Source organism: Phragmites australis, chromosome 10 (assembly GCF_958298935.1).
Source record: "Phragmites australis chromosome 10, lpPhrAust1.1, whole genome shotgun sequence".
Lineage (NCBI taxonomy): Eukaryota > Viridiplantae > Streptophyta > Magnoliopsida > Poales > Poaceae > Phragmites > Phragmites australis.
The window spans coordinates 31,283,313-31,297,098 of NC_084930.1; the positions used below are offsets into that span (position 1 = coordinate 31,283,313).

Here is a 13,786-nt window from a genome sequence, read left to right on the forward strand (position 1 = left end):
CAACTGATACATATAAAATCCCCATGCTTCAAAGGTTAGCCATATGATATGCACCAGTTATAACGTGATCATGACACTAATTTGTAACTAACATGGCATTGTGCCGTGCTTACAACTAATCTTCGCTGTGAAGTTTCTTAGATCAACTATCAACTTCTTCACAATAAGATGGCAGTTTGATTTTTCACCAGTTAGACTTGACTTGCTGGCCCGTGTCAGGGCAACTAATGAAGCAAACAATGTGCTGACATTAAGAAAAATTGTGGTGTTGTTGATGGTCTCAAGTGTTTTTTTTAAGATAAGTCTTGGTCTTAACGCATAAAACGTTGTTGATATAAAAGGCATAATGTTAGTTGGAGAAGAAAGAAAGTTATAAAAAATATCTCGCCAGTGAGAAAGAAATAACCCCACAAAATGAATCTAACCTAAGAACATATATAGTGCTATTAACCTTCATATTGCTATCAACAACAACTCCTTGGAAAATAATACAAATGGTCGTAAGAAATGCCGGATATGTTTCTGTAAGAAAGAGTATATGAAAAATAAACCTATAGCGTAAAAAACGATGCAGTCTATGGACGCGTTGTAAGCAATGCTACAAATGTACAAGATTAGTCCTTGTTTCAAACAATGCATATTGATCTCTTTGTATTCAAGCTCGACTAGCCGAACAATTGGGCGCACAACTTCACATTAACATGAGTGAGCGAGCAGTGTCAGACAGTCTCATTGAAGCATAGAGAATTTTGTGACACCGCTTCCTCTCAACTTGGATCATCTACACAGCTATGTTCGAACAAATTTGCCTTCACCACTGCAACACGAGTCATTTGGAAGGCATGCAAGATTATCATTTAGCTGCTGCCTGGAGCTGCTAGTAGCACATGCATTGAACACCAGATTTGAAGTGATGTTTGAATGTTTGCTCACACTATAACATTTCCATTCACCCAAAGAAAAACTGACAATACGCAAAGAGACACAATCATCTTGCACATTAGATGAGAAACTTGGAGCCATAGAGAGTAGAATCAGCCCATATGCAGTTTAATGCCTTCGAGCAATGCCAAGTTGTTACAGTGCATTGGGCTCTATTTGTCCACCGGCGATACCAAAATTTCAAGGCGGCAGGCCAGTTACATATCTCTATTCACACAGTTACACAGAATGAACGCACACACATACAACGACAACCAATCTGTATGGTTGAAATTACAAGGCATTATTATTGGCTAATGTTACACTTAACCTTTGTGGAGTAGAGGTACAGACCCCAAGTCATATCCGAGCAGTTTAGCGTATCATCCGTTGTGTCCACCATGGTTGTTCAAATCCTTAATGCATGGGAATGCTTTCTCACACCATGAACAATTAGTTGATGCGCAAACACAGGTTAAGTTCCAAATTGTAGGCCAAGATCACTTCAGTCTTGCTATCCAACTGCAGCAATCCACAGATCTGGTCTCTTCCTCACGTTGCTCTGTTAACACGACAATCCAAAGTAAGTGACCATAGAGGTGCGATAGGTCCCTTTCTCCAGCATGTGTCGCTCGGTTCTAATGGAGAAAATCTACGATTTGCCATCGAATAACTACTGATTCTACAATCCGCCATCGAATAAATTCTGTTTACTTCTATACCATCGAATAAATATTTCAGTTCCTTATATGCCATCGGGCTTCCGATACTACCTCCGATATACTGTTCATGAACAGTATGAACAGTACCCGTAAATAAAAAAAGTCACAGAAAATATGTCAATTTTTGTGCACGCTCTATAATTCATAATCAACCCGTTTTAACTGTATTCACCTAAAAATACTGTATAGAATTCAAACTAAAACTCTTTAAAATATACTACTTTTGTAACTTCTTGCAATTTTTAAGCCTCATAAAAATTTACAAAAAATCTGAGAAAATTTACTAATATTCCTCTAATATGATGTAATAATTTCTAAAATTATCTCCCGCGGTGAAAAAATTAGTTCTTTGTAATGCACAGTATTACAAAAGTAGCTCATTTTGAGAAATTTTAGTTTGAATTTTATACAGTATTTTTAAGTGAATACAGTTAAAATGGGTTGATTATGAATTATAGAGCGTGCACAAAAATCGACATATTTTTTTAACCTTTTTTATTCTCGGGTACTGTTTATGAACAGTATAACGGATGGCAGTATCGAAATCCGATGGCATATAAGGAACTGAAACATTTATTCGATGATATAGAAGTAAACAGAATTTATTCGATGGCGAATTATAGAATCAGTAGTTATTCAATGGCGAATCGTAAATTTTCTCGTTCTAATGAACTCAACAACGTGAGTAACAACAGATTGTATTGAGCCATTCCACCATTGTGATTTGGCAAATGCAGCACAGAAATTAAAGGCTAGATAGAGCTCAACTTGGGGCTGGGATTTTTCTAGTTCTTCTTGAATCACTGGACTTGCGTACAGCACTTGACTGTCCCTGCTTCATTTTAGAACTTCTGGTTTTGGTCCGGCTAGGTTCACCTGTGAGAGAAGTGGACAAACGTTGGTTTGCCCTAGATCCTGTGCTCTTTGCAGTTTCTGGCTTCAACTTTGCCCTTGCTGACCGAGAAGAACCTTGTAATTTCTGCATTGAACTTGCATCCTGTTTACCCACTTCAACTAATCCTTGCTGGATCTGACTCTGACCATTGCTCCCATGGAACTCCCCACAAACAACTGATGCTGAGGTACCCTGTACAAGGAAATATCTAAACGTATCAGAAAACCAAAATGAAAACAGGAAAAATGAAATAAAAGAGTAGCAAGCAGAGAAGATATGTTCAGACAAATTTAGTACATCCAGGAAAAAAATGATTTCATCACCAATTATCTATCATACTAACAATGTAAAGAATATGTCTTGTCAAGTTAGATCAGTCTAAGAATACAAAACCAATCATCATATAAGCATAACTTCCTGACGTGAAAAAGTAGCCCAAAAAAGAAAATCACAGACATATGCCAAACATTACCATGGTAAAAATCATAATACGGTGCCATACTAGAATCATGAACATTATAATGCTACCAGACATATGCCAAACATTACCTTATTTTGAATCAGAGAGGATTCCACACCCAGAACTTGCTCCTCTTCAGAATCATCCATTTCCTCACATTCAAACTCAACATGCTCGCTGTCTTCCTCGGAATCACTTAATTCTTCTTGTTCCATTACAATGCCTTGCATTGATTCTTCATTAGGCACTTGAATGCAATGATGAGAACAAGCATTTACAACCTCTAGCTCTGAAACACTACCTGTTTCCTTCCTAGAACCTTCATCTTGAACATTCAATTTGCTAAAAGTACCTCTGAAGTCATTTGCATTTTTGAACTCCGCTGGAGAACATAAATTAATGTTCAAGTCAATATTGTTCTCCCTCTCACAAGGGCTTTTGGATGCTTGCCCAGCTGTTGACTGGTCATCTACGTGAGCTTTCCTCATGTTACACTCAGACTGAGTAACAGAGTGATGGTAGTCATCTTCTGGTACTTCATCATGCATCTCAACTTCAGTTCTTTGCAGGAGAGGATGAAAGTCGATAGTGTTAGCAATTACAGTACTTCTGTTTTCGGTGGAACCTGTAGTCTGGCTGTTACTTCTCTCAACTTGAACTTTCTCAAAGGGGTAACGATCATATTTTCTTGAATGATTAATAAGATTTTGAACCGGATGACTACATGATGAAAGCACATCTCGAGGGTACTGAAAGAGCAAAGGATGCATCTGAAAATCTTGCTCAGCACCATCTTCTGTATTATTTTCATTAGAAATCCCATTCTGTTGCAATCTAGAACTACTGCTATGATCAGGGAACAGATTTAGCTGTCTATAAGCACTTTCTGTAAAGGTTAGAGGTTGAACAGGATACACATCCTTTGCTGCACTATCTGAGGTGCCATTAAAGTGTGTTGCATTCTGATGAAATGCCACCTGAGATATCACACGGACAGAAGGAGGAAGGTTCACGGGAGGTAAATCTGGGGCCAACTTGACCACACAACTACTTTTCTCTTTACACAATCGGGAGGCTTGCAGTTGGTCCAGAGAACTACATGATACCTTCGGAGCTGTAGTGCAAGGTGCTCTCACAGATGAAGGGCCATCAGAAGTGCAAGAGATAAAAGGTATATATGATGTTGTTACATCAACTTTTGTACCATTCCCCTTCCGTGGTTCAATGTAACCACCTGTAGCACCACATTCTTCATCGAGGCTTGTGCCTGAGCCTGATTGCATTATCATGCTTTTTCCAGCATTTCTTGATAATGACAGCTGACAAGGCGTCATGTTCATGCTCCTATCTGTGTCTTCCAAAAATGCTTCATTGACATATGAATCATCATCATTTTCAACACCATCAGAAGCATTGTTATCAGCCTGTAATGAAAGCATTAAAATTTGTGCTCGACGACATCATTGTGGAGATTAAAATATTATTTGAATATCCTATAAGTTAGAAAACATACTAACCTCTTGCTCACGGGCCACTCTTGAATCGGGCATTGATGCTCTCAGCTTTCTCCTCTTTGCTTCATATGATCGCCTTTTTTCTTTTGCGGCTTCACTTTTACTGTAAGATTTCTGGACTCCACTGGCAACTCTCCATTGACGTTGGAGCAGTGAAGGATCTCTATGTGGCAATACGAACCTCCAAACTGATGTCCAATCATTTTTGAAAATCCTCAGCCCCTGACATCAACAGTAGGTATAGAAAAAGATATCAAAGAAATCAAACACGGAAACAAAAGATAGCATGTAGTAACAAATTATCACCTCCCGGATACACTCTATTTCCTCAATTGTCAATGGAGATGTCTTCATACGACGCACCTCCTGCATTAATTCAGATAAGAATATACTTAGTTTGGAAGGCTATGTTGACTTTTGCTGATGATTTCTATTTCAAAGATAGCAGTCAATGAGCTCAACATCTCACTTCCTAATGGGTTTAACAATAACAACCACTACATGACCAAGTATCATGTCAACCCAACCCAAAACAGTATTTGAACAAGGGAACATGCTGATAAACTCTTTTACAGCACACAGATGTACTCTGGAAAATTCAGTAGCCAGAAGCTGAATCGTAGAGCACCGCGCTCAAGTAAGCAGAGTAATATACGTCGCTAAGAGAACTTAGTAAAAATCATCTTCCCAGTTTGCTTCTGAGTATGATATTAAATAAATGTGATATGGTCCATAATATCAAAGTTTGCTTTTTCTAATCTTGTCAAGAAATTTAATGAACATCCTACTATTTTGTTGGCATGTAAGCAAAATGGTATCGATATGCAGATTGAGGATAGACTAAAAATTATCGACAATTCAAATTAGTGTAAGTGCTGCTGTAGAAACTTCACTACCTACACACTGCAGGATTCTAAACCAGGATTCTAAACCAGACCAGTTCAAATTAGTGTAAGTCTCTGTTTATTGTTTACATACCAGTTTAAAACCAGAAGATGGCATGAACTCTTAAACCATATTATCATAGTTGTTATGGCGACGTGGCGAGGCTCGATGACCCACTACCTTCACACCTTTACAGCGCTTATGGCGCGCGGCGTGGCAACGCCATCCATACATCGGTGTGGCAAATACACACATTATAGATATGCAATAATATATTATATATAAGTAAAAGAAAAGAAAAGAAAGGAGAAACAAAGAAAATGCGAAGGCACTAGCTAGTTAAATGGATTGTTAGCCTATCCAACCTACTAAGCTGGCCTACAAAACAGCTTAATCATCAAACCCCTCTACTGTCTATAATCCTAGCCCATCCAGCCCAGAGCCCACCAAACTGCCGGATCATGCAATCTTGAGCTCTAGACCGTCCGATCACCTACGCACGAGCCAAACCCCGTAGCAGCGCCGCCTCCTTCTCGCATCGCACGTGTTCTTCTCGCCCGCCTCCTTCTTCTTCTCCCCCGCACGCGCGCTACACCCCCACAGTAGCGTTGCTACCTCCCCCCCTCCCCGCCATTGCATTGTCTCCCTCCCTCTTCTTTGCTGCCGTCCCGCTCCTCCTGATTCTGTCGCCATCGCGGACGGGCGGATCAGCAGCCCGGGGGGGGGGGGGAGATGGTGAGGCGGAGGAGATCAGAAACCGCCACGCCGATATGGTGTCGCTATACCGACGCCATGACAACTATGCATATTATGCAAGTCGACAGACACCACGAGCACATTGTTGAACCCTAAAGGCTCATAAAAATTAATTCAGCATCTATCTTCCAGTAAATGGAAAAGGTCAAAACACTTACCTTAACTGGATTATCGGGAGCTTTGGATGAGCTACGGTTCTTTTGTCTCACAAATATCTGCACCAAAGAAGTTATGTCACTGAGCAGGCATAAAACACACCACAAGTCCAAAGCAAGGAAATCTCAAATATTATGAGCAACTAACAACTTAGTTAAGATACTAAACTAAGTAATATACATGAATTGAACAAATGGTGTAGGTTGCGATTGTATGCAGAAATTAGAGGACGAGGGATTTGAACAAGCTTACTTAATCAAAAGAAAAGCACTGTAAATTGGCAACCAGGCCTTTGTGAAAAAAATAAAATGAACATCTGCATGTTCAGATTCTTTACTGAAAAAAAAAAATCAACCTGATGTGTCTATATTGAGAACAGATACCAAATTTTAGGCCACCAATCGTGTCAGCAGGGTAAAAAATGTCATTGCCATGGTAATGCAATCAAAACAACACTAATACTGAACCTTAAAGGCATTCCATGTTCTTCAGTACTCCCATAAAGTTTTTCATTAGACCGAGTAATGCGGGCATCATTTCCACCAAACAAAAAATGAAAATACCAACTATTATGACTATGCCTGACAAATCATTAAAAAAGTAGGATCATTCGAAGGAAATAAAAACAACTTTTGAGGCTTGAAGTAAAATTTTGCAACACACAAACTGAGCACTAAAAATACCTGATGCTTTGATTTACAAGGAAGAAAGCGCTTTTGTATTGCTCCCCAGTCATTATTATATTCCTGGAGCCCTAGAGCTAATAATCTGCAGCAGACAAACTAAAATTGAAATAACCATGAAACAAAATGATAGGTATCATATTAAGTACGCAATTGAGAAAGGGCAACACATGATGTCATGTTAGGCTAGGCAGGTGTAATAACTATGCAGTGAATGAACTTGATACCATTAACCACACAAAAGGAGGTGACTTTAAGGAAAGTTTAATATAAAGATGAAAGGAATGGTCATGATACAGCAGTTGAGGAAATTAACACACAAATTGTATAAATCAATGCCACTAATACAGAAATAAAAACAGAACACACTTCAACAAAGGCTATGAAACCTCTGTGCTCAGCGTTCCTAGATTTCTTATGTCTTGAAGTCAAGATGGCAATGAAGTGTTGAAATCCACAGATACAATAAAATTAAGAAAAAAGGGAATCTATTATGTACGATTTTTATTTCAAAAGAAATGTTGGAGAAGTAAAGCACACCTGTCCTCTGCATCAGTGAAAAGCACTCTATTGGCCATAGCTGCAGGAGGTGGCTTATGTGGAAACAGTGAAAAATTGAAAAGTGGAAAAAATTTCTGTGCTAATCTTGCAATGTCAGATGGAACAAGAGCAACCGTCTCCTTTTTAGTACTCTCAATAAGGGTAGAAGCTAATGATTTCTTCTGCTGTAATTGCCCAGTTGAAAGAGATGATGCTGTGGGCGCACTATTCGATCTGTCTTGAGAAACATTGTTCACACCTTTGCAACTGTTAATTACTGGTGAAGGAAACAGAGGCTCTTTTCTCCGGTTTCTGTCAGCAGTGCCATCCACATGGCTTCTTCTATACTTCGCGACAGCTGTTAATTTGGTATGAAAGCAAAGTTAAAGTGGTGACAAACAAAATAAAGAACAACAACAGCCTTTGTCCCAAGCAAGTTGGGGTAGGCTAGAGATGGAACCCACAAGTCCAACTAAAAAGATGATGTGAAAACAATAATGATAATAAAGGTACTAGTAATAGTAACAAAATAAAAGTAATAACGGTACAAGGAGACTTGAATTAGCCCATGTAGGGATCTTGAAGAACTTACCGGTCGCAACATCACTTAAATAACCAAGGGCCAACTGAAGTGGTGAGACATCAAGGATGGATATAACAGGACACTTAATTAACGGCACCCATTGGCATTCCGAGCTCTCAGAAAAAACAATACTAGATGACGAGCGTAGATGTTGTGATTCAAAAAAGAATTGCCGATGAGTGCTCGTAGCCAATGCTTGATCACGACAGCCAACCAACTCAACTATCATCTTTTTAACATTATTAGCCACATCTTGTTTAGATGGGTCGAGAACGCATAGGGAGAAGGTTTGGATCAGGAGCTGGACATGCTCATATATCAACACATGCAGTTCGCCAAGTTGCCGATCAGTAAATCCGCTTACTAAAGGTGCACAGGTAACTGATATCAAGGATGAAGGGAAAAGAGCATTCTGGGAAGGATATTGCCATCCAAAACCATGCGCAGGAGTCAGTAATGCAGGTGGAATATAGGGCAGAATCGGTCTTAAATGAGCTTTAGTTGATTCATGGCAATAGCTACCTGGCCCAGACAACTCAGTGAATGGTTCCCTCTGCCTAGTCTGAGGCCTACGGCCATCTTTCTCTTTTCTACAATTTGGATCTTCATAGTTCTCGGCATTTTCATCACCATCACTTTCTAGGGCCTCCTCAATCTCAAGCTCAAAGTCTGCATCATTCTCATCTTCATCCTGGTTTTCATCCCCCTGGCAAGCCTGTGTATCATCACCTCCACCAGACAGGACAGCTGCAAGAAACTTGCGGTATTCCTCTTCCTCATCAACATTCTGCAGATCACCATCGTCATCTGATTCCTGGAGAAAGGTCTCCAATTCCTCAAGTGAATAATTTGCTAGAGAGTATCTTGCCCTCGTCCGCCTGCAAATTGCATCTTCCTCACTAGCTTTGAGCAACAGGTGATGAGAATTTTGCATTGTTAGAGAGCAAGCAGCTTTACTTGGTAACACCTCTTTTTCCAATCCATTCAAGCGACCTTCATCATGCTCACAATTAACCTGGGTTGAGGTTTTTTCTGGAAAATTTTCTTTGAAAACACCCTTGGATGATAATCTATTTTGAGGAAGTGCGCTGTCACTTGTGTTTTCATTACCTAGACTGTTCTGCAGATATATCTCGCTACTTGGTTGATTCTCGTAACTATGTTCCTCGCATTCTGCCTCCGAGGTAAGGCTTGACGAGGTCTCAGATGGAGATCCTTCCCTAAGGAAAGGGTTAAAATCCATGTCATCCTCCTCCACGTCATCATCGACTTCCATATTCAACGATACAACGGTGGTTTTTACCAAACAGAAGAATTGCCTACAACCTGTCGTCCATAAGGTGAAAAAATTGCGTTAGTGATCTTAAAACACAATGTGTTTGCACTTTGCAACAAAAAGGTGACAAGAACATACAACGATAACACTATAACATGACACAAAGATATGAACAAGCACCCATGTAAGATGGTATAGCACAAAACTAGGGCTACACTTAGCGCACACATAGCCAACGTTTTCTTGGCTCATAGCAAAAGCATGGTTGTGAGCTGTTTAAAATGTTCTTATAACATATGGCAGCCATGACACTTGTCTATATTTGGAAAAATATTAAGTAGTAAAATAAGTCAAATTTAAGTCAAACATCCAAAATATAAACAGCTACAGAGATATAATATAATATCAAAAAATAGAAAAACAATATTACCAATACCATTTTATTATCCCAGGATGAAGATGATGATCAAAACCTTCACCACTCATCCTTTTTGTCTAACTGAAGAGTGATATCTGTGCAAGTATTTGAAGAATAAATTCAAAAGGGAAGATGGTCGGATTATGCAGAAAGGTGACCAATGCCTCATATGTAAATCTGAAACTTTTTGGACAAGTGCCCCTACATGTTACATGCCATGGCTGTTGTAGTGGACTCGTTGGTTACACAACTGTACAGAACACTTGGGCAGCTGCTGCATAGCGGCAACAATCACGGAACATTGTCAATTCGCTTAAATTTACATCTAAACAATCCAGGTACCTCTTTTTTTGAAACAAAGAGAATGGATGGATTGGAATCCTAGGGCACAACGGAAAACACGATTCCGCAACCAACAGAATGGAGACCAAAAGGTTCGAACTTGATTGGGGACAAGGGCATCCACCCCAAGCGAGCTAGGGTTACTTACCGACGGAAGAAAGGAGACAATCCACGCCCGGATGGGTCTCTGCTTCACCCCGCTAGACTGCGGGCGGAGCGGCGCTACGGCCGCGGCGCCGGAGGGAGGCCTCGCCGGCGTCAGCTCGGCCGCGGCGGGGGGAGGCTGGGTGCGCGCGTGCAGGAGTCGGTGGACGGTTTCAGGCTGCAGCCACGCTTCGCTTGGGACCAGTCGTGTGTTTTTTTCCTGACACGACCAATCGCGTGCTTGGGACCCAGTGTCAGCGAGACAACACGAGATGACCAGTTCTAATTGGATTCTTTTAATAATAATATTTTAATAAAAACTTGCAAAAATAGCACTCTGAATGCCGACATTACGTATGCTACACATATAACCGTGGGAAAACAACCTATTGTTATTTAGTGTGCTCACAGATCTTGCTCTACCGACCAATAAATCTCACTATATAGATTAATAGGAGCGTTGATAGATATTATGCAGTCACTTGTTGACATTCAGGGTGTTGACAGACTTTCGTGCACAATCTATAACTTTTGTGGTGACGAGCTGACCATACAAATAAGGGACTAGTCTATATTTGAGTACTAATAAGTATCCAGTCGACATTTGGAGTGACACATATTTTTACAATTTTTCATTTTTAAACTTTGTTTTTAGAATTTTCAATTAAAATACTATTATTAGAAAAACTTCTAATTGCAACCTGGGTGGACCAAAATGTGAAGCCCATTAATCAACCGGCCCATTCGAACTTGAGACCTTAAACCCTAGCTTCCTCCGACCCATTCTTCGAAACATCTTGACCGTCCATCCAGACCCGGAAGCTGATCCCAGCGGTCGGTCTCGTCTCCCTCCGCTACATATAAGCCGCCTCCGGCGCCCGCCGTCTCCTCGTTCTACCCAACCTCCACGAGCTCTCGTCTCCGGCGGCGGAAGCGGTAAGAAGGAAGCAGGCGGCGGCCATGGTGAAGGGACGCACGGGGCAGCGCGTCAGGCTCTACGTCCGGGGCACCATCCTCGGATACAAGAGGTGAGCTCTGCAGCCCCGCGGCTTCGTCGTCGCCTGTAGTAGCTGCTGGATCTGATCTTTTCTTGGTGCGGTTTAGTAAGCGCGCTAATGGTGGCTGCGGTGGCGATGGTGCAGGTCGAAGTCGAACCAGTATGAGAACACGTCGCTGGTGCAGATCGAGGGGGTGAACACGAAGGAAGACGTCGCGTGGTACTGCGGGAAGCGCATGGCGTACATCTACAAGGCCAAGACCAAGGCCTGCGGCACCCACTACCGGTGCATCTGGGGCAAGGTCACCCGCCCCCACGGCAACTCCGGCGTCGTCCGCGCCAAGTTCAAGTCCAACCTCCCGCCGGCCTCCATGGTCAGTGACCCACTCACTCCTGGTTCTACTACTACTAACATCAGCGGTCTATTATCATTGTTGATGTGATCCCTCTTGATTGATGCTCTGTGCTGATGCTGGTGTTCTGTGATGCGTGCAGGGGCACAAGGTCAGAGTGTTCATGTACCCGAGCAGCATCTAAGGTTAGCATTTATCGATGGCTTATTGACTCCCCTATCTGTTTACTAGTTGATGAAGAATTTTCTGTCTGTGATGGAATGATCTGTAAATTCTGTGATATCTACCATTTGGCTCCTAGAGCCTAGGGCTGTACGACAAACGTGTAGTAGCTTTTGATGCTTGGTTTTGCTTGTTTAGTATGGCAGAATACGGTAATGTGAGTTTATTTGCAGCAGCGAACAGTCTGGAAACTCAGCTGTGCAGTATGGCCATTAGCTTTTCTGGTTTGGTATGATCATCAGCTCATGTTGGTTCGCAGAGTATTTTGGATTCTGTGAGCTTATATGTTTTTGCCATGAAGGCAGCTCATTGAGAATTTGATTGTTTTGTCTTGCTCTTTTATTGAGGAAAATTTGCTTAGTCTTTTTCGTGTGAATACCTTTTACTATGAAAACAGCACATTAAAATCTTCTCCATTTTTGTTGATTTGGGATGGTCATGTATTCACTGTTCTTTAGAAGCCTAGGACTTCTGAGTAGTTCATATGGAATATACATTGATTGGACTCACATAGTTATTAGCAGCATGTAGTTGTGTCCCAAAAAAATTCCGGTTGTTTTCAATAAGATTGTTTGGTTTTATATGGTATTTCTGTATAGCCATTTGATCACAGCATTTTCTTTATATTGGAGGTCTACAATGTTGTTTGCCACCAGTTCTTTTTGTGCTGTCACCCTGTGTATATGATAGGATGGTGCTTATTTTAAACTCTTTAGGCTTGTTAGCTGCCTTTGTTCATTTAAAATCGAGCAGATTTTCTTTCCATAGAGGTGCAGAGCATGTTTTTGCCACTGACTGATGTTTAGAGAACTTTGTATACACATTTACGGCTGATTCGATTTTCTTTAATGAATTTTGCCTCGTTCTCAAGTTTTATGCCATCTGCAATTAGGCATGATTCCCAACGGAATTTATTAGCTCACAGCCTTTACCACTACTTTACCCTTATGAGTTATGGCCCTCCCTGTTTCATCTATATATTTCGTGTTGCCTTCGCTAATGCTTCTTTTTGTTTTGTTTTGTCAAATACAGGTTTTGTTGGAGTTTCGTTGGAGTAGGGATGGTCACGCTTGTTTCTTACATCGAGCTGAAAATATCATGTTTGGTGAATCTGTGCTGTGTTGGCAACTTAGATTGTTCAAGTACTGAACCTGTGGAAGTTTTGCCTGGATTTGTTATCAAATGAATGTGGACCATTGTCTTATTGTTAGATGCCAGCACCGAGGCTTAGTTTGCCCATCAGTTTAAAGCATAAGTTGCCACACGTCTGTTTGCTTTCTGATCTTCAACATCAAATTTATTCTTCTCAAGTTGCTGCATACTGTCATTATTTCTGGCATGGTCTGCATCATCTACGATATTCGTGCATCATATTTCAAATGTCGATATTTGCCAAAAGTTGGTAAATAATTGCTGGATGCTTATATTCGTGCATCATAATTTAAGTTGCTGGATGCTTATAGTGAGCCAATTGATCCGAGAAATCTGGGGTTTGCGTCATCTTTGAACGCAATGGCTGTGGTATACTTATGGTGAAAGAATATTGCCTTCAATACGTTAATGTTTGATGATAGTTCGGGCTCTCAATTCACAACTTGTTTACAACACTGCACTCGTATCGTTTCCTCATCGGCGCAGGGGAAGATGGCCAAACTCCCGAGCACTGCACTCAAATTGATTCCCCTTAAGCCGAGGAATTGTCTATTAATCCACTTACTATATGTATTAGACACCCATTTTAATCCTGGGATCTAAGATGCATCCTTCCCTCGTCATTTCCCCTCTTCCCTTCCCTCCTATTGTGTCCTGGCGATTTGGGTCCCGGCTGTTCGCGATCTGGAATCTGGATCGGGTTTACTGACGGCGACGAAAGCACGGTGATCCTTCTATCCTATCCAACCCGACTTTGCTTCAACCTT

General features: G+C 41.0%; 2 protein-coding genes across 3 annotated transcripts; one reads left to right on the top strand and one right to left on the bottom strand.

Moving 5' to 3' along the window:
• Window positions 1-1,005: 1,005 nt before the first annotated feature.
• LOC133930712 (uncharacterized) lies at window positions 1,006-10,503 on the bottom strand. 2 transcript variants are annotated; one of them, XM_062377428.1, is made up of 10 exons: window positions 10,300-10,503; window positions 9,828-9,904; window positions 8,125-9,441; window positions 7,533-7,890; window positions 6,993-7,077; window positions 6,312-6,368; window positions 4,819-4,878; window positions 4,516-4,734; window positions 3,088-4,422; window positions 1,006-2,730 (listed from the first exon to the last, which is right to left on the bottom strand). In XM_062377428.1, the coding sequence occupies exons 3-10, from the start codon at window positions 9,389-9,391 to the stop codon at window positions 2,407-2,409; spliced, it is 3,705 nt and encodes a 1,234-aa protein (XP_062233412.1). In that variant the 5' UTR covers window positions 9,392-9,441; window positions 9,828-9,904; window positions 10,300-10,503; the 3' UTR covers window positions 1,006-2,406. The 2 variants fall into 2 exon arrangements, with proteins under 2 accessions (XP_062233412.1, XP_062233411.1); XM_062377427.1 differs by lacking the exon at window positions 9,828-9,904.
• A 662-nt stretch (window positions 10,504-11,165) lies between these two features.
• On the top strand, window positions 11,166-13,131 carry LOC133930715 (large ribosomal subunit protein eL33w-like). Its single transcript, XM_062377431.1, has 4 exons — window positions 11,166-11,323; window positions 11,438-11,666; window positions 11,788-11,830; window positions 12,900-13,131. Exons 1-3 carry the CDS (start codon window positions 11,256-11,258, stop codon window positions 11,827-11,829), a joined length of 339 nt encoding a protein of 112 aa, XP_062233415.1. The 5' UTR covers window positions 11,166-11,255; the 3' UTR covers window position 11,830; window positions 12,900-13,131.
• Window positions 13,132-13,786: the final 655 nt, after the last annotated feature.

Excerpts from the sequence above, each read along its gene's own strand:
- LOC133930712 (XM_062377427.1), bottom strand. The coding sequence starts at position 9,391 with ATGGAAGTCGATGATGACGTGGAGGAGGATGACATGGATTTTAACCCT. Across the intron at positions 4,735-4,818 it reads AAATAGAGTGTATCCGGGAG|GGGCTGAGGATTTTCAAAAA; the intron begins GTGATAATTTGT and ends TGTTGATGTCAG. Across the intron at positions 2,731-3,087 it reads CCTCTCTGATTCAAAATAAG|GGTACCTCAGCATCAGTTGT; the intron begins GTAATGTTTGGC and ends TTCCTTGTACAG.
- LOC133930715 (XM_062377431.1), top strand. The coding sequence starts at position 11,256 with ATGGTGAAGGGACGCACGGGGCAGCGCGTCAGGCTCTACGTCCGGGGC. Across the intron at positions 11,324-11,437 it reads ACCATCCTCGGATACAAGAG|GTCGAAGTCGAACCAGTATG; the intron begins GTGAGCTCTGCA and ends GCGATGGTGCAG. Across the intron at positions 11,667-11,787 it reads ACCTCCCGCCGGCCTCCATG|GGGCACAAGGTCAGAGTGTT; the intron begins GTCAGTGACCCA and ends TGATGCGTGCAG.